This window comes from Solenopsis invicta, chromosome 2, assembly GCF_016802725.1.
Source record: "Solenopsis invicta isolate M01_SB chromosome 2, UNIL_Sinv_3.0, whole genome shotgun sequence".
Taxonomy (NCBI): domain Eukaryota; kingdom Metazoa; phylum Arthropoda; class Insecta; order Hymenoptera; family Formicidae; genus Solenopsis; species Solenopsis invicta.
Window position 1 is genome coordinate 15,759,953 of NC_052665.1, and position 21,259 is coordinate 15,781,211.

The following is a 21,259-nucleotide window of genomic DNA, read 5'->3' on the forward strand; positions in this document are numbered from 1 at the left end:
TTATACAGTAAAGCCGTAAGTTGCGAAAATTAGGCATTCTCGAGGAAACGACGATTAAATATTTCTAGCACCTATAGTACCGTTACAGCTTTTAGTTTTTTTATAAGGTCTAGACAAAGAAAAAAACAAAACTGTTTTACTCGAAGACCGTTGTAAATATGACGATTTTTCTAACGCCGGATGCTACGCCGCTGATTCGACAATCGTATTCTTCTGTAAGAACTTCTATCGTCATTTTCTCGAGATACCTAATTTTAGCAACTTACAGCTTTATTGTAGTAGGATAAGTGCACCTATTATCGTGGCATTTTCTGAAAAACCCAACTTCAATGCATCGTAAATAAAAATAAAAAATAAAAAATTTACACTTTTTCTCTTAACGTTTATAAAAGAACTGAAAAAATATATAAATCCATCTATTATTAACAAAATGCAATTTTATTAATATTAAAATTAATAAAAACAAAATGCGCTTGTTACCGTGGTCATGTATGAATTATCGTGTACCCATTTCCACGGATTTACCAATTACCGTGTCCCAAATACCGTTGATAAAAAAAATGCTGATTGGTTCTCGCGCTGTGCTTACTTCATAAGCTACTATCATTGTAGAGATCGCGTTTTGACAGTTATCAAGAATTATATGTGTATCGAGTAAATTTGTAATTTATAATATCAAAAGCTGTGTATCACGCGCGTAGAGTGAAAAAATGATGAAATGATAGTGAACTAAATACTTATGTGTCAAGTCATTCGCACTTTCACTGAAACGTGAATACCGCGGTAATACCAACAACATGCGCATTGCACCTAATTTCGTGGGTAAATTTGATTTATTTATTAAACGTATTTATATTTCCATTTTTATTTAATTTTAATTTATTCTACTATTGATTAGATTAAATGTGAAATAATTTTTTTCTATAGGTACTCTTTTTTTAACGAGCTATTATCTATTTTTCAAAAACCACGGTAGTAGGGCAGGCCATGATAATAGGTGCACTTACCCTGTGAGTGAATACTACACACCCACAAAATTTTATTAAAATCGGTGATGCACTGGTCGCGGCCTCTCCTTGTAAGTGGGAGCAGTTGCGATTTACAGAAATGAAACATTAAAAATAAAGTTGAGTAGAATTTGACACTGCGAATTTAACAGTGTACCTGTTTGTGTAGAAGATGCATTTGAGGTGCTTAAAAATCGAGCTTTTACATTGAAACTGATAAAAAATTACATGTGTCTTCGAAGGAAGGTATTGCGTATTATATTTCGAGAAAAACCATCTGCATCGAGTTAAGAAAAAGATTGATTTCACTTACTTGGAGACTAGAGACATTTTTTTTTATCGCGACGATTTCTTCGAAGAAACGACTGCATAGGAGGATGCATTCTGCGATCGATCGCCATCATTATGCATATAGCGAGTGCCGCGATTAAATTAACGCTTCTACTCGCGCGGAAAGATCGCTGCTTCAGAATATTCTTTGATGCATGGCTTTAATATGTCGGTCAACTCGCAGAAATTCCTCGAGATAAAATTATTGTCAAGATCAAAGGAGATTCCGCGGAATGGAGTCGTAATGTACAGTTAACACATGCAATATCTTGTCAAGATGAAAATAGCTTCGCATGCACGCGAAACCCTCCGTAAAAGTTCAAATATTTTTCTCATAAATAATTTTATATCCGTCATAATATGGTTTGGATATAGAAGTAAAATTATCGCTCAATGACATTCAAAAAAAAAAAAAAAAAAAAGAAATGATGGACTATAATAAGCAGTGCTAAAAATATCATTTATCAAAATTAGTTGCGAGAAAATTAATATATCGTTTTTAATATCAAAAACTAAATTAATATTGAGATGTTAAAATTAATATTGGATCAAATTTTGCTATTTGTCTTTTTTTTGGAAGCTTCGAGAATACTCCATTTATTTTTATTATATATCCATCTATCTTCTGTCACGGAGATCACTGTGCAAACAGAATTGGCGTGCAAAGGAGTACGAGAGCCTCATGCACATATAATCAGAGAGTAAGTTTTAATCTGTTCCAGATTAAATCCAAACAGCGCAGATACGGAATCTATTCCCATGACACAGAGGCAGAGCGGAAACGAACGTAAATCGCGGCGGAACGAGAAAGACGAAGAATCAAAAACAATGAAGCAGGTCGGTATTCAATTTTTTTCTAAGAACAAAACAATTTTGATACTTTGAGAAATAAATACCTGTAAATTTAGAAATTTACTTCGAAACATTCTTAATGATATTCTTAAATGATTGCCCTTGAAATGTAATGTTGGTTGGTATTAAAAGTACCAATCAACAGTATTTGTATTACTCAAAATGAGTAATAATTACTGACCAATTAAAAACTGCCACTATTACGTTTCCGTAAGGGTATTTTCAAAGGATTTTTCTATTATTATTATTTTTTTTTAATAATTGTGAAATTTTGAATAAATCGTCATCGAGAATAATATAAATAAATAAATTTACCAAGATAACAGCTCGTATAAATTTCAAAAAGCAATATAGTACAATAACTATATATATATAAAAAGGACAAACGAGCAAGCTATTAGGTGTTAAAATAATGATGTATTTTCTGTAAGTTTTATTTGGCCTTTTTTACATATTAGTTAGTGGACTATAATATAAATAAATTTTAGAAATTACTTTGGGAGTAAGTTTTCATTTTCGAATAAATGTACAACTTAATACAATTGCAGACGCTTTTAGTGACCATAAATTGCGGTCAATATTAAACCAGTAGGGCTGAAAATATATCCCGAGCTTTACTCGGGATAGAAACAACGCCCACGTTGTTCAGTTTAAACCCGGGCCATATCTGGCATATTGTTCGAGTATATTAGAGAATGTTCCGTGTAACGCGGTCTTAGCAAGTGTCAGAAAACAGCTCTAATCGCTCCGAATGGCCCGGCCAACAGGTGGTGAAGATGTTAGTGGCAGTCGTTGTGATATTCGCCATTTGCTGGGCCCCGTTGCTCGTCGACAACGTGCTGACCGCTTACGGCTACCTGCCACGCATCAAGGATGGAATGTACAAGCACTTTAACACCGCGTTCCATCTGATGGCCTATTTTAACAGGTATGCTTCGGGTTCAACTTGCAGATTAAGCGCCGGGGAGTCGTCAATCTAAAACTGACCCCACACCTACCGCGATCTCGTCTTTTACGTGATCACCGTTGCGAAGGTTATCGCCTCCGGGGAGTCGTTCGCGGGCTCGCGTTACTAGTAGAAAAACCGGCTTGCTGGTCAGCCGCAAGTGTTGTTCCGCCAAACGGATCGCGCAGAATCTGTACACAATTGCATTGTAAATTGTAGAGAAAGAAACAAATTTCAAGGTTTTATTTCTTTATTAAAGAGTTCACATTCAGTCGGGAAAAGGTGAAAATGTGAAAGGTTATGCAATTTATGGCTGTATTAATTTTCGCTTTTCGATCGATGTACCTTTCATTGTATAATTCTCTCTCTCTTTTTTTCTTTTTTGAAAAATGTGCAGTTTAGAAATTAAAAATCAGTAAAAATTGCAGATTGAAAACGGTTTCATTTATATTTGCTGCGATTTAAGCTCGATTGATATTGCAAAAGCATCTGTATTCCGAATGCTTTTCAATACTACGTTCGAAGTATTGACAAACTGGGAATTACTGAATACGTATTGGTAAGAATTTTACCATCGTCAAAAACAAGCGGCGAATACGGAAAATCGGAAACGGCTTTACGGTTGACATTAATTAAATACAGAGGCTTGCTCAGGCGGCGTCATTTATCAATTAGTAAAGTGGTCGTCGAGGACGACACCTGCAAAACTCTGGAAACCTCGATATACCGCAGGTACAGCACCGCTCCATATTTATAACATTCCTTCTACTACAATTGAATTGTTTTACATAAACAATCGCATTCCTCGAGGCAAATTTAATCGATGTCACCGCAATATTTCGTAACAGGCGCGCGCGACGCGTTCGCGCGCAATTCCGTGATCTTGAATATTTTCGCGGGCAGACGTTAATATTGAAAGACGTGAACTTGGCAACGCGTGAAGGAACCTTAGATACTTCGACCGTAGGAATTGGCATTTGATCTTTCTCGACGAATAAATATAATTCGTGTAACAACCGGGAGACTTGCTCGCGCGCAGTAATTTTCAATGCGGTACGTATTGCGCATAATTTAGGCCGATGATCGCAACGCAAACAAGTTTCACGCGGTCGCTGCGAATTGTATTGATTTATCGAAAGCATTAAACATGAAGTTTACAATTGATGCATTTAGATACATTTCATTATGTTCCGGGAATTCTGTCGCGTAGGTGTGATGTGTTTTCGCAATTGAAATGCGGATTTTGAAATCATCTCCGTATTGAATTGCGACGGACGGCGAGGACACGTGCGGCATTATATTTTCACCGTGTCGCTTCCCTCTTCCTCTTTCCCCTTTCCCTCGTGTCGCTACGATATAGAATGATCGACATTAATAGCCATCTTTCCGAATCACGCCGTGTGTCATTTTGATAACGACCTTTGATTAGCTTAACAAGTCGTGATGCTGCCAGCCAACGGCGTTCGATGCAATAGATAAATTGCATATTATTGAAGTGATTCGGGTCGTTACGAGAAAACACTGCATTCTTCGCTTCGCGTGCGGCTTCTTCCATCGCCTTTAACAAAAAAGAAAAAAAAAAGAAAATGATTTATTACCTTTGCTCTTCTCTAAAAAAAAATTGATATTTCTTACGCGAAAGAGACTCGCTTTTTTCGAGTAATTTCATTTTACGCTTTTAATTTAATTTAATCTTTAGTTTCGTACACACACGGGAAAGTCTTTCTGCTGTCTCTCTGCCTTTCCATCTTTGAGAAACCGTTTCTTTGATAAATTTAACGTGGACGTTCTAGCAGTGGGGAAATTTTCTAAAATATATATATATTTTTTTCTAATGTCTAGCGTTAAAAAATTAGAGCTCGAAAATGTAAATGAATTTGCAGTGCTTTATTATCTTTCTGACTAATATATCTCAAATTGGATTTACTTTCACAGATGTGAATTTGGAATTTAATTATGAGTGTTAACATTGAAAACTCATATTTTGCCGTATAATTAAAATAACTGATAGTTTTTAATTAAATTATCGCTAAGAAAAAGAGGTGCGATTGAAAGGAAATGTGATAGACTAATTGAAATGCCCATATATCCAATAATGAAATAAATGCGAGAAAGTTTTCTTCCTTATTAAATACAAGAATTTTTAATTAAAAAGAAAGTTTTCTTATATATAACGCATGCTTTGCAACGTGTTTAACAAGTGTAGTTTATTTTATCTTACGAGTAACATTTCTATTAAATTTTATATATTTTTTCAATTGAAATATCTATTTCGTTATAATAATTCTTTCAATATTACAAATATTGGAAATTGTTGGGAATAAAATAGTACGACGATGCGAGATTGATCACAGAAGTGTTTTTGACAGTTGAGTTAATTGGCGTATAAAAAAAGAGTACATTAAAACGCAACTAAATTATACTTCTAGAAATAATATAAATTTATTGAAAGGCAAATTACATAGAAATACAGGTTCAATTTTTTTCATCCATTTATATATGTAAAGTAAATGTATAAATATGTAAAGTAGAAGCAATGATTTTTTTATTATCTTACGTTTCAAGAGATATGAAAGGGTCTCGCGTCAAACGCACGTGTTGCGCGAGACCATCCCGTGTTTTCTACATTGTCTTTGACCATAAAATTCTTTCTCTGAATACGTCAGTTTTACATTGAATTATTTTTACGTATAGGATAAAGCAAAACTTATTTAACAGAGAAACATACGCACATTTTTTAGAAGTAAAAAGTTGTCTAATGCAAAACTCGCTTTTTACAAAAATGCCCTATTATTTTCTGTTTGGTTATGACTGTTATAAGTTGGGCAAAGTGTGTTATACCCCCTCCAATTTTAAAGTAACTTCTAACTTTTCTTCATCGAACGGAGGGAAACCTCCGGTGGCAGAGAGCTTGGCAAGTTTGCCCAAGTTCGAGCTGCCTCCGGCATTGGTTTTATGGATATAAACGTCCTCATGTGTAAAACAGTCTGGAAGTATAATAACAGCAAGAACGTGTAATAAGTTTAATACAAGCGTTTAAGCTGCTTAATAGTTATTATCAGATTTTGCTTCTATTTAATGTAAATCCCAAAATGCTAGTCCCTCATCCTTAAATCCAACTCAGCTCGTCTTCTTCCTTCGCCGCAAATGTCTAAAGTTTCACGAAAATCCCAACATTAACCCCGAGAAACATGAATTTCACGTATGAATACGTGAGATTTGCTCATGATCATTCGATTATAAACTTTTCGCTTATATTTCACAATCTAATTCTAACATTATTACGTTTTAGTCACTAAATTGTTACAAAAACGCTACGTTATCTTCGGTAAAAAGAGATTCGATAATTAAAACGAAATTGGATATAGACGATATTCTGGGACAATATTTTATTTTATTATTTTATTATTTATTAGTATACAGAATTATAAAATTGCCAGATTTTAAAGAAAAAATGATTAAATGTGAATAACTTTTTTTATCATTTGTTAAAATTCTTTATGATATTAATATTTACAATATTGGACGTACCATCAGTTATGGTCTATATAATCTTTTCAGATAATAGAAATCAAACAATAAAATTAATTGAGCAGTAAATATCAATCTTACTTGGTATTGAAAATCAATAACAAGTGACAGATCGGAACACGTGTAGCTACGAGGCAATCTAAGCGCACGATTCCATTCATCAACCTCAATCGTTTATAACTGGAAAGCTTTTGCGATTTCAATATTTTCATATTGAAATTTTTAACATCAACTAAGCTGCACATGCTCTCGAAATATACTATTAAAATATTAACGGTATTTTGTACAAATTAAAAATAATTACTATAATTTTTTAAAAATCGGTACATTTTGTATTTATATAGTACGTATTTCAGAATTTATGGATTCTGACGTGAAATTCTCCTAATAATGCGATTTCAACTAAATTTCAATTGTACAGAGAGGATTCAATGCATCTTAGTTATTAACTCGATTATTAATTGCATTATGTCACACGGTGTCAAGGTAAAGCTCTAAGGAGCTCACGTCTGTGAGTACGAGATTGGCAACCCAAGGTACTCTAGCTACCCAATGTCCGGGGGGCATACCCTTATCCCCAGATATATTGATAAGGGCCACCCTAAGCTTCTGGGGATAAATAGCAAGATAAGCAATTTCGTATATCAATTAGTAATTAATAGTTAATTATTATATATACATTATTATTTGTAATATTAACCTGTTGTGGTTACACCTCCAAAAAATAACGTAATGGTTATACTGGATCCAGTTGACTCGACGCAAAAAAACAGTTGCCATTTGCGTTCCTTTTGATGAATCGACTCAAATCCTTCACGAAAATGAAGTTTAAGACTTCTTCTTCGTAATCAAATCGTTTATGTATCCTTTATTAAATTTTTTAATATTGAAACGACACGAGGAAAAAAAATTTTGAAAAATGCCATTTTGTACTAAAAAATTCTTGAAAATTCTAATTTTTGAGTAAAATCAAAGTTATTACCGGGGTTCTACTCCAGAAGTAGCATACTTTTAAGGAAAAAATAGTATTATATCGAGCTTTTCAAAAAGTATATTTATTTTGAAGATTGAAGTTGGTAATTGTAATGAAAATCACGAAATGACATAAATCAATGTTGAAGGAGTAAAATAATGTGAAGAAATTTTTTTTTTTGTGTCAAAAACTATATACGAGGTGTGTTCAAAAAGTATCGCGAATTTTGAATTTTCGCGGGTTACGTATATTCGAATTTCGATCTTTTTGTGGCGTTATGTTGGTACTCATGTCTCTCACTTATGCCGACAAGCTCGGCCATTTTGAATGTTCACTTAATTGTTGACAGCTGCTTTGCTTGCACGTGTTTTGGATCGTCTTCGATTTTTACCTATTCAAAAAAATGGATCAAAGAACCTGTATCAAATTTTGTGTGAAAAACGAAATTAAGTGCGCGGATGCATTCCGAATGTTGACTGTGGCATACGGAGAAGCTACCTTGGACCGAAGCAACGTTTATCGGTGGTACAAAATGTTCTCAGAAGGCCGAGAAGATGTGAACGACGAAGAGCGTGCCGGACGCCCGAGCACTTCAACAACAGACGAAAAAATTAATGAAGTGGAGAAAATGGTATTGGCCAATCGTCGAATCACCGTTAGAGAAGTTGCTGAGGACCTAAACATATCGATTGGCTCGTGCCATTCGATTTTTATCAATGATTTGGGCATGAGACGGGTCGCCGCGAAATTCGTACCAAACGCCCCTGCTCACACATCATTGCTTGTGCGCGACTTTTTGGCCAAAAACAACACACTAATGATGCCGCAGCCACCGTATTCCCCAGATCTGGCCCCCTGTGACTTTTTCTTGTTCCCTAAACTGAAGAGGCCCATGAAAGGACGACGTTACGCTACGCTTGACGAGATAAAGACGGCATCGAAGGAGGAGCTGAACAAGATAAAAAAAAATGATTTTTTGAAGTGCTTCGAAGATTGGAAAAACCGTTGGCACAAGTGTATAATATCTCATGGGGATTACTTTGAAGGGGACAAAATAGATATTCATGAATAAATAAATAATTTTTGAAAAAACACAAAATTCGCGATACTTTTTGAACACACCTCGTATATATAACTATATATGGCCTTGAGTCATCTAGACCCAGTGTAACCACAACGGGTTAATGCAGTAAAATATTTATTCAATAAAAGAGGGAGAGAGAGAGAAAGAGAGAGAGAGAGAGCATCTTCCGACTGCTCTTTCTCTCACGGAATCTCCACCGCGACTTTTCTTCTTGTTTTCGCGTGGAAAAGGCTGGCCAGCTGGAGCCATCTTTGGTAAAATAGTCGATACGGGATTTCCATCTGAAATGTCGACCATAGAAAAATGTGCGGAATTGCGTCGCATTCCATATTCGAACCGCGGATTTCGTTTCGCGTTCCGATGCAACCGTTCCGCCACGCTGCACGTGCTCACGTGCGCGTTTACGAGCGGCTGCAATAGATGCGGTGCGGGTCTGCGCATTTTAGCGCATTTTAGCGGCAACTCGGCGATTAACGCGACCTTCGATCCGATCGTGCCTTTAATCCAATGTGGGTATTGCAGCTGTATAAACCCGATAATTTACGGGTTTATGTCAAAGCACTTCAGGGAAAACTTCCTGTCGGCTGCCTGCAGCGGTTGGTTGATTTGCTGCTCCAGGAGAGGCTATCGGGCATCTGTAACGAGGAACCCAAGTCTCAGTCAGACTCGAACCACGACCGTAAGGTATGTCATGGCTTGTTACATCGTCTTGTAGCGCTGGTACATCGTCGAGGAAAACGAAAAGCAACCGCAGGGAATATTGCGAAGTGCGCCCTTATCGACCACCCTTCGAAACGTATCCCGCTGACTCCTTCATATCATTTTATAAAATAGATAGAGCGCCGCGGCAATTTTCTCCGCGGCCTTTCAAGATATATTAACCGTAATTTCCTCATAATATCCTCAAAAAAGTCGCGCCCCCAGTTTTCCCGGTGAATCCCTTCTGATTTACTGACGTACGGTAATTATTTTTGCTTTAACAAGTTTAATTAAAGCGCTGAGGTTTTTTTTCGGACTTCGGGCACGTTACTTCGCACTTATGCGATTTATGATGCGACCGATAAAACGCGTTAATTTGAAAATACACGATTGCATTTCTATTGAAACGAACTGCGAACTGCCAACGCTCGACAAACGTCGACAAATAAAACCTTTCCGTAAGAGAGAACGAAAGCTGCACGCTCCACGACAAAAGTTTTGCTCGCATAAATCGATAATTTTCACGCTTGTTGAGTAATGAGAATGAAGAATCGTAGATTAAACTTTTTTATTGCCGAAAACATTTTCCGCCGGATGACAATTTTACGCTTTTACAAACGTGTACGAATGGATTTATTTTCGCATTGACTCAAATTAACGCGATGTCATAGAAAAGGAAGATATGTGGGTATATTCCGAACGATGTTAGTTTGGCTTGTTTTTTTCTCTAGATGTTGGCAGCTTCTTGACTAAATCGGGAAATGTTCCAAACCTATAAGTATGCCATGTGTTATAATCAGTAATAATCTGTAAACAACTCAATCATTCTCTGATAAAAATTTTTCTCATAACTTTCATACAAATTGGAACACTTCTTGGAAATATTGAAAAAATCTACATCTTTTCTGAATTTTTCATACATATAAATTCTAAAATATTCAAAGATAAAAAATCTCAGAAATATTCTAAAAAGTGTTATAAAATTGTATAGAAATTTTAAAAATACTGAAATTTACGTAAAAATTTTAAAAAATTACTTTATAATTCTGATAAAAATTTCTCTTAAAATTTATAATATTTTTCAAATTTTTTTTTAGAATTTGTGTATAATTAAAAAAAATTTTTTCTAGATTTTTTATGCAAATCTTAGAATATTTAAAATTCACATATATAAACAATTCTGAAAAAGTGTATATTTTCTCAATATTTTTGAAAAATATTTAATTTGTATAAAAATTATGAGAAAAATTTGTTCTCGGGGTTATTGTAATATAGAAGCAGTGTTAATAAAATTAAAGAAAAAAATGTAAAAAATGATGAAATGTCAAATATATCATTTCTCGAGTAATTTTTTAGTATCTTTACTTAAATTTTAGAATTTTTCAAAATTGCTATACAATTTTATAACTTTTTTTAAAAATTTTTTAGATTTTTACTTTAGAATATAATATTTCAGAATTCATATACATGAAAAATTCTAAGAAGAATTCCAATTTGTATAAAAGCTCTGAGAAGAATTTTTATCGTGGAATGGTTGAGTTATTTACAGATTATTACTGTTTCTGACATATGATGAATTTGGAACACTTCTTGGTTTAGTTAAGAAATTGCCTTCATTTAGGAAAAAAAAAAAAAAAAAAAATAGCCAAACTAATGTCGTTCGGAATAAAGCCACAATATCCTCACTATCGCGGTGTTTTCTATTGAATTTTGAGATCGCTTTCGAGAGCAAAGGCTCTGAACTACGAACTTTACCGCGCGCGAGAATTTTCAACTTTAACATATAGGTAAGCTAAGATTCTCGCCAGCCAAAGTCCTCCGTTTCTGCATGCATGATTCAGGTGGATCCGAAACTCCTTCGGGGAGTCAAAGTCCCGAAACTCGAGCGAACCGCATCCCGTAGACCACCCGTGACACGCTTACGGGGTTCGCAAGTCCCCGGTAAACGGACGTGTCCCCGACGAAGCGAGTGACCCCCTCGAAAATCCATGTGCATGTGCGACGAATGTCCGGCTAGAGTAGACGAGTGGAGCACGATTTGATCGAGGTAAACTAAACGGTCGGCCAAACGTCGCCGTTTCATCTCGCACGTTCACATTCGGCTTCGGCATGACCACGGTGCGCTGCTTCATTAATCTGTCGCGTAGACACCTTACTCCGCATCCAATTCCGCACCAGATACATCGAAAGGTTGAATTAAGCCCCTTTCAGCTTCACGGTGATACATGGTGTCCTTGGGGGAATTCAAAGTAGCGTCACACATATTCACTTGCTTCAAGGAAAAGCGTAATGTGATATTCTCAATAAAGTGTTGTGTTAAGGACGGCACTCTGATTAAAACTGTAGTTGATAGGAGAATAGATAACTAAAGGCACATTTCGATGTTCAAGCTTTAAAAAAAAAAAAAGAAAGAAAACAGAATTTAACCTTAGAAATCGCTTTCTAATTCCATATTAGAATTCCATCCTTAATAATTTTACTTTGAAGTGGATACTCGAATGTAAAGCATTTTATCGATTTTTAATAATTTACCAAAGTAGTTTTTAACAAGTATACAGGGTGTCCCGAAAGTCGCGAAATACTATATCAAGAAAATTTTTGAAAGATTAAATAAAATAGTTGTTTGTAAATTTTTGTTTCAAGCAGTAGTTTTTCAAGAGCTTAAAGCTGACGTGAGTAGTGCGGCATTGTATTAGTGACCGCCTGACGGGTGACCGTAATCTGATTGATTAGCTTTAAGCTCTTATATTTCATAAAAACTGCTTGAAATAAAAATTTATAAATAGCTATAATATTATAATATTTTATTTAATTTTTTGAGAATTTTCTTGCTGTAGTATTTTAATTTGCAAATTTCAGTACACCCTGTATATATTAAACAAATTATATAACATTGCTTACATAATGTAATGTGTCTTTATAATATATTTTATGTCTTTAATAACTTAAATAACTGCTTGTGAGAATTGGACTTACTTTATATTTTAACTTTATATATGTGGAGAGATCACTGTTTTAAATATTTTTTAATATTTACAATATAAACTTAACGAAGCCGATAATATATTTGTCAACTTACTCATTTCGCACGCTTCTCAGTGCACAAAGCAACGATCAAGCATCCAACTTTATATCTAATTTTAATAACCTTGCTCACTTCAGTATCATCCATTTTGTAAATTTGTTTAACATTTGATTTTATTAACGCATGAGAAAAACACAATATTTTTTTTTTTTGTTCGACTTTTCAATTTTGCGTCGCGACGTCCCCGTGATCGAAAGATATATTTGTAAATTGCAAACAACCGCAATTCACCAATTTAATGGCGGGAACCGAAACTGATCGGTTTTCATATAGTAGCGCAAATAAATCTGCAAAAACAATCGGAATGATGTTCCTCAATCTAGTCATACGATAAAATCTATTGTCGTGTTGTATACGTGTCCGTAATCTATTTTCGAACGTTCGCTACGGATATGAAACTTTTATAAACGTATTGAAAACAATAGTTGCATTTAAATCTAAATGAATTAAATCTCGGTCTTTTTACGCGTGTCCGGAAATGATATATCCTCTGACAAAATAGTAAATATCGCGAGATTTACAACAATGAAGATTCAGGCATGTTATACGCTAAATCTTTTTCAAAAATATTTAGATAAAACAATTTTACATTATAAACAGCATTCAATAGATTTAGTGAGTTTAATTTAGCTAACGAAATGTTTTTTTCTTTATCGCAAGAGGATATGATGACTTCATTAAACTTTAATTTTTAATCATTATCGAAATTTGTAATAATAAAAATTAGAAAATTGTAAGATTTATAATCCAGAAAGATAACGCATTTCACGCATCTTCTCTCGTTATGCCGTCGATTGTAAAATTTGAAATAATATTTTGGTTATTTCATAATTTGATAATAAAATTATTCGATAACTGAAATTAATCGAGATGTTAATTTCTACTTATTTTGTAGCTTACATTAATAATTATAATGAATAAAAGCAGAGCGGATTATTTGCATATTTCTCGATGAATATGAATGTTCAAACATAGCAAATATTTTATCGTTATATTTGAAAATGTCAGTTTATTCATAAAATTGCGTGTTTTATATCCCCTGAGTAAAAATATACTTTTTAAAAGCACGTATTGAATTGATGAATATAAAACTTATTTATCCTTTTTACTATGCAGAGTTATTTGTAGCTCCGGAATTACGTCTCCTAAAATGTTACATTGTCGCAAATCATTCAACGCATTAATATGACGCAATATTGTAAAATATAATATATGTGAGGGATATAGCGTTGTACATTTCGAAACGAACTTTTCAAGCGCGGTGACATTCAACTCTTTGAAGATTTGTGACACGTAATGTAAGTTATCTCATAATTCCCTGGAGAAAAGTACGGAGCTAGTAGAAATGATTGCAAGACGTCGCAGATCCTTTCAGACTTGCCCATATCGATGAGAAAGTTCCGCAATAGTTCGCAACCTCGCAATACTTCGTATCTCATCGAAAATATTAATGATAATATTTCAAGTATTGCGAGGTTACGAACTATTGTGGAACTTTCGTGAGAATGTTTTATTTCAAAAATAGTTTATTGCATTATTATAAACTGTTACGACGACGGGAATTTAAAATCTACAAAAATTACGTACCGCTTAATTGCTTGCGGAAATTAAATAATAATGCACTTTTATATGGGTACAAAAAGATTCATATTATTCTCAATTAATTATAAACGATTCGATCGTTTATCCGGAGAAATGTAAAAGTACGAATACCGAAACTCGAAGCGAGGTGGATTAATTGGGGAATTAAAAGGGAATTAATTCCTTGAAAGAAATTAATTATTGTAAAAGATTTTTTAATTGGGACAAATTTTTATGTAACTTCTTACTTTTGGTCGTTAAAAAACCTTTTCTTATCGCAAGTATCGAGGGAGATGGCGGGTAAGGAGGGGGAGAAGGATTGAACGATAAAAAGGAGATTGCCTTGGGGCAGGAGTTAATCTGCGAGTCATTTGCTTTTCGAGCACGCTTTGTGTTCGGACGACTGCACCGCGTTCTCAGTCGGCCAGATTTACTCGTTCAGATGTAATCCTCTTCAGAACATCTCACGCGACTCACTCTTTCTCTCTCTTTCTCTCTTCAAACTCTGCCAGATAATGAAATTCCATGGCCACGTGTCTCATCTTTCCTCCCCCATCCTCTCTCTCTTCCTCGCTCTCTTTCTCTTTATCCGCCGTCTTCCGTTTGTTTCTAGATGGACCTGATTCTTCCTTCATCCCCGGACCAGACCGTCGGGGGAGGTCTCCGTTGGATAGGACACTTCCGAGTTTATTCGCGTCACACGATACGGGAGGTGAGACATGCCATGCTGCCACCGTCACGATCCTTCGTTCGATCCGCTCCTCGAAGCAGTCGCCTACGAACGGACAGTGGCCGTTTCGAGGAGCCGATCGAGCGCAAAGTGACAGAACTTTGCGTGAATTGACTGGCGGGCCGAAACTACCCGCTGGGCTGCCCAGAGTGTAAGTAAAGTTGTCGGTCCTCATGATCTACCCACCATCCTCGCACCTTGTAACGACAGCGTTATCGCTCACTCGTCCCGTGGGCGGGATAATTGGGACATTCGGGTTGGATTATACGGGTTGATTAATTGGACACTCGCACAATTGGATGTTTAATGTACGGTTAAAGCTCGCGTTAGGTGGGCGGATAAAGGTCAAGCGAGTGGGCAACGCGGACTCCCACGGCGGCCACATATTGGGTCATAAATACACGCCGTATAAGCTTGAAATCGATCGATTTACAAAATCCCGCCGAGATATCTCGTCGAGATGGACGCGCCGATGAAATTACTCGACGCGGAATCGTGAGTGACGGACCGGACGTTCGCTCGAAAAATTTTTCCAGTGTCGAGATGTCCCACCCCTACAAGCGCTATGATGTTATTTAATATTAATAAAAAGTGGTTATATGTTCGTTCTTGATAATATACGAATATTAGATGACCAGACTATCACGTGAGAAGTAAATATTATATTTACTTCAATATTTTAAATTATTGGGAATATTATAATTTTTGTGTAAATGCAATAATTATGAAGTTTATAAATATTTCATAACATTTACACAATAATTCACATTGATTTTTGAAAACAATATTCGTAGAATGTTTTCATAATTTTCGTTTCGCGGAAATAATGTGCTACGAATTTATATAAAGCCGACATATAACATTAATATAACATTAAAAAGTATTATAATCTCGCATTATTGTTTGAATTTTTAATAATATTTGTATAATATTCTAGGAACATTGTAGCGCTTATCAGGATGTTAAATCTTTAAATATGTGAATCTCTTTAATCCCGCGGAGAATTGTTCGAGAATTACGTAAAAATAATATAAAAGATAAAAAGGTACTCCCGCCGTCTTGTTCAACAGCGCTAGACAGCGAGAATGTATTTCCTTCTTATTTTCTACCTATAGTGTAGCGCAAGTTCTGTCCGATCTCGAGAGTTTGCTCTCCTTCGTATAGTGCTTACTACCTCTCAGCAAAATTCGAGACTGGACAGTTTAGCCGCTACGGTCTGATTCTCATTCAGTATTTGCGCCTAGATGTCGTTTTCGTGTTGACCAAAGAAAAAAAAAAAATGTAAAATTCGATGTTTGTCGGTAAATGTTGCGTCGTGGATGTACGGACCAAAGAGCGCCGATTTTGTGGAAAAATCATTTCGACGAATGCTCAGAGCAAATGTTTCAAAGCTGTACATAACAAGAAGATACGTTATATCGCGCCGCAAATAACACACAGTTGTCCTTTGGTTTTTGAAACATTTGCGAAATACAATATTTTGTGTCGGCGAATATTTCTCACGGCGAGTAATTTTGCGGTAAGAGGATGTAATGAAACCACTGGATATTCAGATGTCACACACATATATTTGTATATACATGTAATTTTCTTGACGTCACAAATAATTATACCCAAATAGTTTTACGCCACGACCTTGGAATTAATTAATCCTGGGAGGCCATATTTGATTATAAGTAACACATCGTGTTTGAAGCTCTGTGCCACGTGCTGGAAACGTAATCTCATTATAATTGTAGCTAGATTAATTAGATATATTAATTATACCCGGCAGATGGTGGGCGCGAACTTTAGATGAGTAATCTCGGTTTGTTGCTCAGGAGGATATTGCATTTTCTCTTTTTTCATCCGCTCACGCTTTTCGATCTAATTAAAATACTAAATATCAGATTATAATTTTGTCTATGATCATTAACATATTGTTATCTACTATTATTAAGAATAGAGGTATTATCTCTATTATTAGCGATAATAGTATTAACCCTTAACCGCTCTAGTGAAATAGGCTTTCATTAAAGTCAAATAGTACATGGGGTATTATTATAATACTCCATTAGAGCGGTTAAGGCTTAATAGATAATGTAATTATGTCCAATATATTACAATATAATTAATAATAATGTTAATAATAGAATAATATAATATAACAATACTGGCTATTGTAAAAGACTTTAATATACAACTAAGCGGAAGGTCCGTCTGACGGCAAACGCAGACGGGCTTTCGATAAGTAAGTTATTTCGTTAAAAAGAAAAAAAACTGGGGAAACCAAGTCGCTAATCAATCCATAGATGATACGTAAATAAGTGAATAAATATTGTTTAGACTTAACGAACGTATTGTCACGTGATTTTAATGATTCTGTGCTTGTCGACGAGAATATCGTCAAGTGTCGTAAGAATAGCGTAGAAGTTTTGAGTTGATGTGTGAAAAAAGAAGAGATGTTAACGCGAGAGAGATATCAAACTACGCGCGACTAGTCCACGACACTTGTTAGTATACAATCGTATTGTATAAAATTAGAATCATTTGCGCCATTTGTGTAACGGCTTCTGTCACAGCTTGCATCTGTGTGTTTGTATGAAAGAATGAGAATCACGCATATTTAAATAAAGTATGTGTGATTCTCATCCTTTCCATGCAAACACAGAGAATCGCACATACTTTATTTAAATAGGTGCCGGTAAGAGAGCTTTAAAATAATTACATATTATATGCAAAGGTACAATTTTTGGGCATTGAGATTTTTTTCGACATTTTTATTCGAAGAATTAATTGTGATATCACTTATAATTTCTATTGTAACGCCGTCTTCCTTTCGTTAAACGCATGCAGCAAAGACATATTTTTTTATCAAATCGTTTAACAGACTGAATTAACAAAGTAGAGATAATTTAATTGTCGGAATCATCGAAGAACAACGGTATTAAATGGCAACTTCATACTTTAGGCTTATTAAGATACCTGCTGTATTGTATTAGGATTATTAAGATAATTGAAGATAAACTAGTCATCATATCGTTATTGTTTTGTATCAATGACAATAACGATATGATGACCAGTTTATCTGTCAATAAACAACAATAAAGATATATGTAAAGTATTAGCATGAACTTTCATCCGCCAAGAATTGCAATTAATCGCAAGATTAAAAATATTTCTTAATACAGTTGGAGGGAATTTAAAAAGCAGAAGCATTTTATTTATAGTATTACTATACTTAACATTTAATTTATAGTATTACTAATATTATTTGAGTAATGTAACTCTTTATTTAGTTACGAAAAAATCTAGTTTAATGTTCGAAGTTGCAATGTAATTCCATTTTACAATGCATTGCATAATTTATAATCCTGTATTTTAATACAATAATAATAATTTTATTATTTATGCTAACGTAACTCTTGATTTAATTGTAAAAAAGTCCAATCAAAGTTTGAAAGAAATTCGAAAATAAATTTAAGTTTGTTGCAATATAATCTTATTTTTGAATGCATTGTATAATTTATAATTTTACATTTTTATAATATTTAATATAATAATAATAATCTTTTTATTTATATATAATACATCAGGCCTCGATGTTTTCACTAATGATAATCGCGACTCGTAGCAATTTGTTTCGCGAATTTAAGTACGCGTGCTTTTTTACATGATCATCTTATAACATAAGTAAACTTTTTTTTATAACGATGACTTTGCGGAATTATCATCTAAGTATGCCTCTTTTCGATTTTCTTAATTTCAAACAGATTCTCCAAATGAAAAAAAAAGAAAAAAAAATATTTTTAACGTTGAGCGTGAGAGCCTTGGTGATGAAAGATCGATCTTCGTACGCGTACGATAATTAAATTAATTGAATCTATACAGCGGAAAGTTTATATTTTCCACGACGCGTACTTATGACAGCGTCGTGGAAAATATAAACTCTTCGCTGTATAAATACTCGACGAGCAGGTTAACTTTAGTAATAACGAGTACAAATTGTACAATCCTATGTTAGATCACGATGTTGTAAATGGCTTTAAATGTTCAAATGCGTACTAGTTAACCTTCTCCTAGCATGATACTATCTAGATGGCAGCGAGTAAGTAATTAAATAATTGCAGAACAATCATTTCCATCTCTGTCTCGAATTTCCCGTCTTTTACTCTTTTATTAACCCTTACTCTACAAACGTGGGTATTTTGTGTCCGATCAATTTCACTCTAAGGAAGTTTCTTGAAATTTCGAAGGCAATTAAATTACATTTCTTTTTAAATATCACATTAAACTACATTTTTTTTTTTTAATACAGACATTTATTTTGGAAACTTAAAAGTATGTTTATGAATTAAAAAAAAAATTTTTTTAACCTTTAATTTTAGACGAAAAAAAGCAGTCAGACTCGATATTCAAGTTTACGTGGACAAGATGTCTCTTTTTTACATTTTATTGTAAGGATTAAGAGACGTACAGATTTAGGATCTGATTTTGAAATTTTACGAAACCGGCTGGTGCACAAAACGCCCTTAATTGTCGGTTGTTGCGCATAGTTTCCGGTTACATAGTTGTCAATTATGAATATTTAACTATGTCACGTCGAGTTATGCGGACAATAGGGACGGCCGGTCAATCGGGCGCTCACGTTGCTCCAAATATTCAGCACGTTTATAATTAATTAAGCTGGATTTATGCGTGGAATTTATTAGGCGATAACCGTCGCATCTTGCGTTATCTATGACGAGGCAATCAAACAGACGAGGGGGGAAGGATTTACGTTATGATTATTCATGTTTCGTATCGTGTTTGCATGCTCCGCTTGTCGGTTACCACTTAATTATGCCGTGCCGAAAAGCTGATACTGTGGAGATCCGACGATGAGAGAGTGAAAGAGAGAGAGAGAGAAAGAGAGAGAGAGAGAAAGCCTAAAGTGACACACTCGGTCGTTTGTTGCGATAATACACACGGTATTTCGGAATAAAAGCACACTAAGTATACAGACCGTATAAATTACCGCGCGGGATTCCGTCGCAAAGCAAACGGAGCACGAAACGGATGTCAACAATAGGGACGTAAATGGCCGGGAACCAGTTGCGGCGAGAACTCGATACCCCGCGGACGGGACGGAGAGAACGCGATTTCAGCGGGCGGCGGAGTGAAAGAGGTCGATGACGCGTTATTTGGGGTAAACGTGGAAATCTCGCGTGACCACCGCTGCCGGCGCGGCGGACAAGAAGCTGCCTGAAATATGGTCCGGCGACGTGACCGGAGCCGGAAAAAGTAAGTGATGTAGCTAACTCACAGGGCGAACGAAGTAAAGTCGTGCAATCCTAATCATATCGTGTTGCAAGGAGACATCGAAACGTCCACTCGAGGGAAAACGATGGCAGGAGGGATGAAAGCACGCGAGGGAACAAGTTGAAGAACAAAGAAGAACGGCTTTAGCGAACAAGACAGTTGGCTTGTAATTTAGGAAAAACATACATACATTTATATGCAGTAAACATTTTATTGTAACTATTCAAATATTTATGAAAATTTAGTAAGTTTTTTCTTTCCACTGTAAGAGTTTCAGTAATAGATCGATTAGACGATTCTGAAAACCCACAAATTATTAGACAAAATTACAAGAACTAATACAAGCTATCTATATTCTCTAAATCGGGGAACCAGTAAACTCTTACTATATTTGTAACTATATCAATCAGTGACATATGGAATATTTTCTTTCAATTATAATTTACTGCCGTATATTTCAAGACAAGATTACGTCTATACGGATTTTTTACGTAAACAATACGTGATGTTTACATGAATTTTTTTCATGTAGACAATGCAAACATATGAAATATGTAAACTATTGTCAATTAGATAACACTAAGCACAATACAAAAAAAGTAATTAAGTTTTAAAATTGTTGATATATCTGATTTTAATATATTGATAATAAAAATATTATATAAATATACAATAAATTTATTTAAGAATTAAAAAGTTAATGGCAATGATTTATCAAGTTTTCATTATATTACATATCAATTTCAACTTCTGTACACAAGTTATAGTTTACATAGATGATACTTTATACATAATTTGCGTAGTCTGTATAGTTCACGCGTAATGTAGATTATTTATATTTTATGTATGAACGGATAACCTTGATGAATAATCACTGATAATCAGTTTAACAGCACTGCAAATCAGTGAATAATACACTGATTTCAATGTAGAGAGTGTAAATCTCTTTTTTTATTACACAATTAAACTTTTTTTTTTTAAAATAGATAAATTTGTATATTTTCTTTTAGTTCTCAAGTAATCAAGGGATGACTTTTTACATTGAAGAGAGTTATAAAAAAATAAATACGTATCAACTTATAAGCTGAAGTTGTAATGAAGTCGAAGGGTTAATCCGTGCTACGTACTTTACCAAAGATTAATTGCATTTCCACCCCTGCG

General features: G+C 34.7%; 1 protein-coding gene across 2 annotated transcripts in view; it reads left to right on the forward strand.

Moving 5' to 3' along the window:
- LOC105197486 (gastrin/cholecystokinin type B receptor) overlaps positions 1 to 17,919 on the forward strand; it is a 101,645-nt gene extending 83,726 nt beyond the window's left edge. The window contains exons 7-11 of one of the 2 annotated variants that reach the window (XR_850821.3): positions 2,060 to 2,174; positions 2,957 to 3,117; positions 9,246 to 9,407; positions 11,264 to 11,469; positions 14,702 to 17,919. Coding sequence is in view for 1 of the 2 variants with exons in the window: in XM_011163875.3 (XP_011162177.1) it covers positions 2,060 to 2,174; positions 2,957 to 3,117; positions 9,246 to 9,407; positions 14,702 to 14,711 (448 nt within the window). In the remaining variant the exon portion in view is untranslated. The remainder of the gene's footprint in view (positions 1 to 2,059; positions 2,175 to 2,956; positions 3,118 to 9,245; positions 9,408 to 11,263; positions 11,470 to 14,701) is intronic. The other variant, XM_011163875.3, reaches the window with a different exon arrangement.
- The last annotated feature ends 3,340 nt before the right edge of the window (positions 17,920 to 21,259 follow it).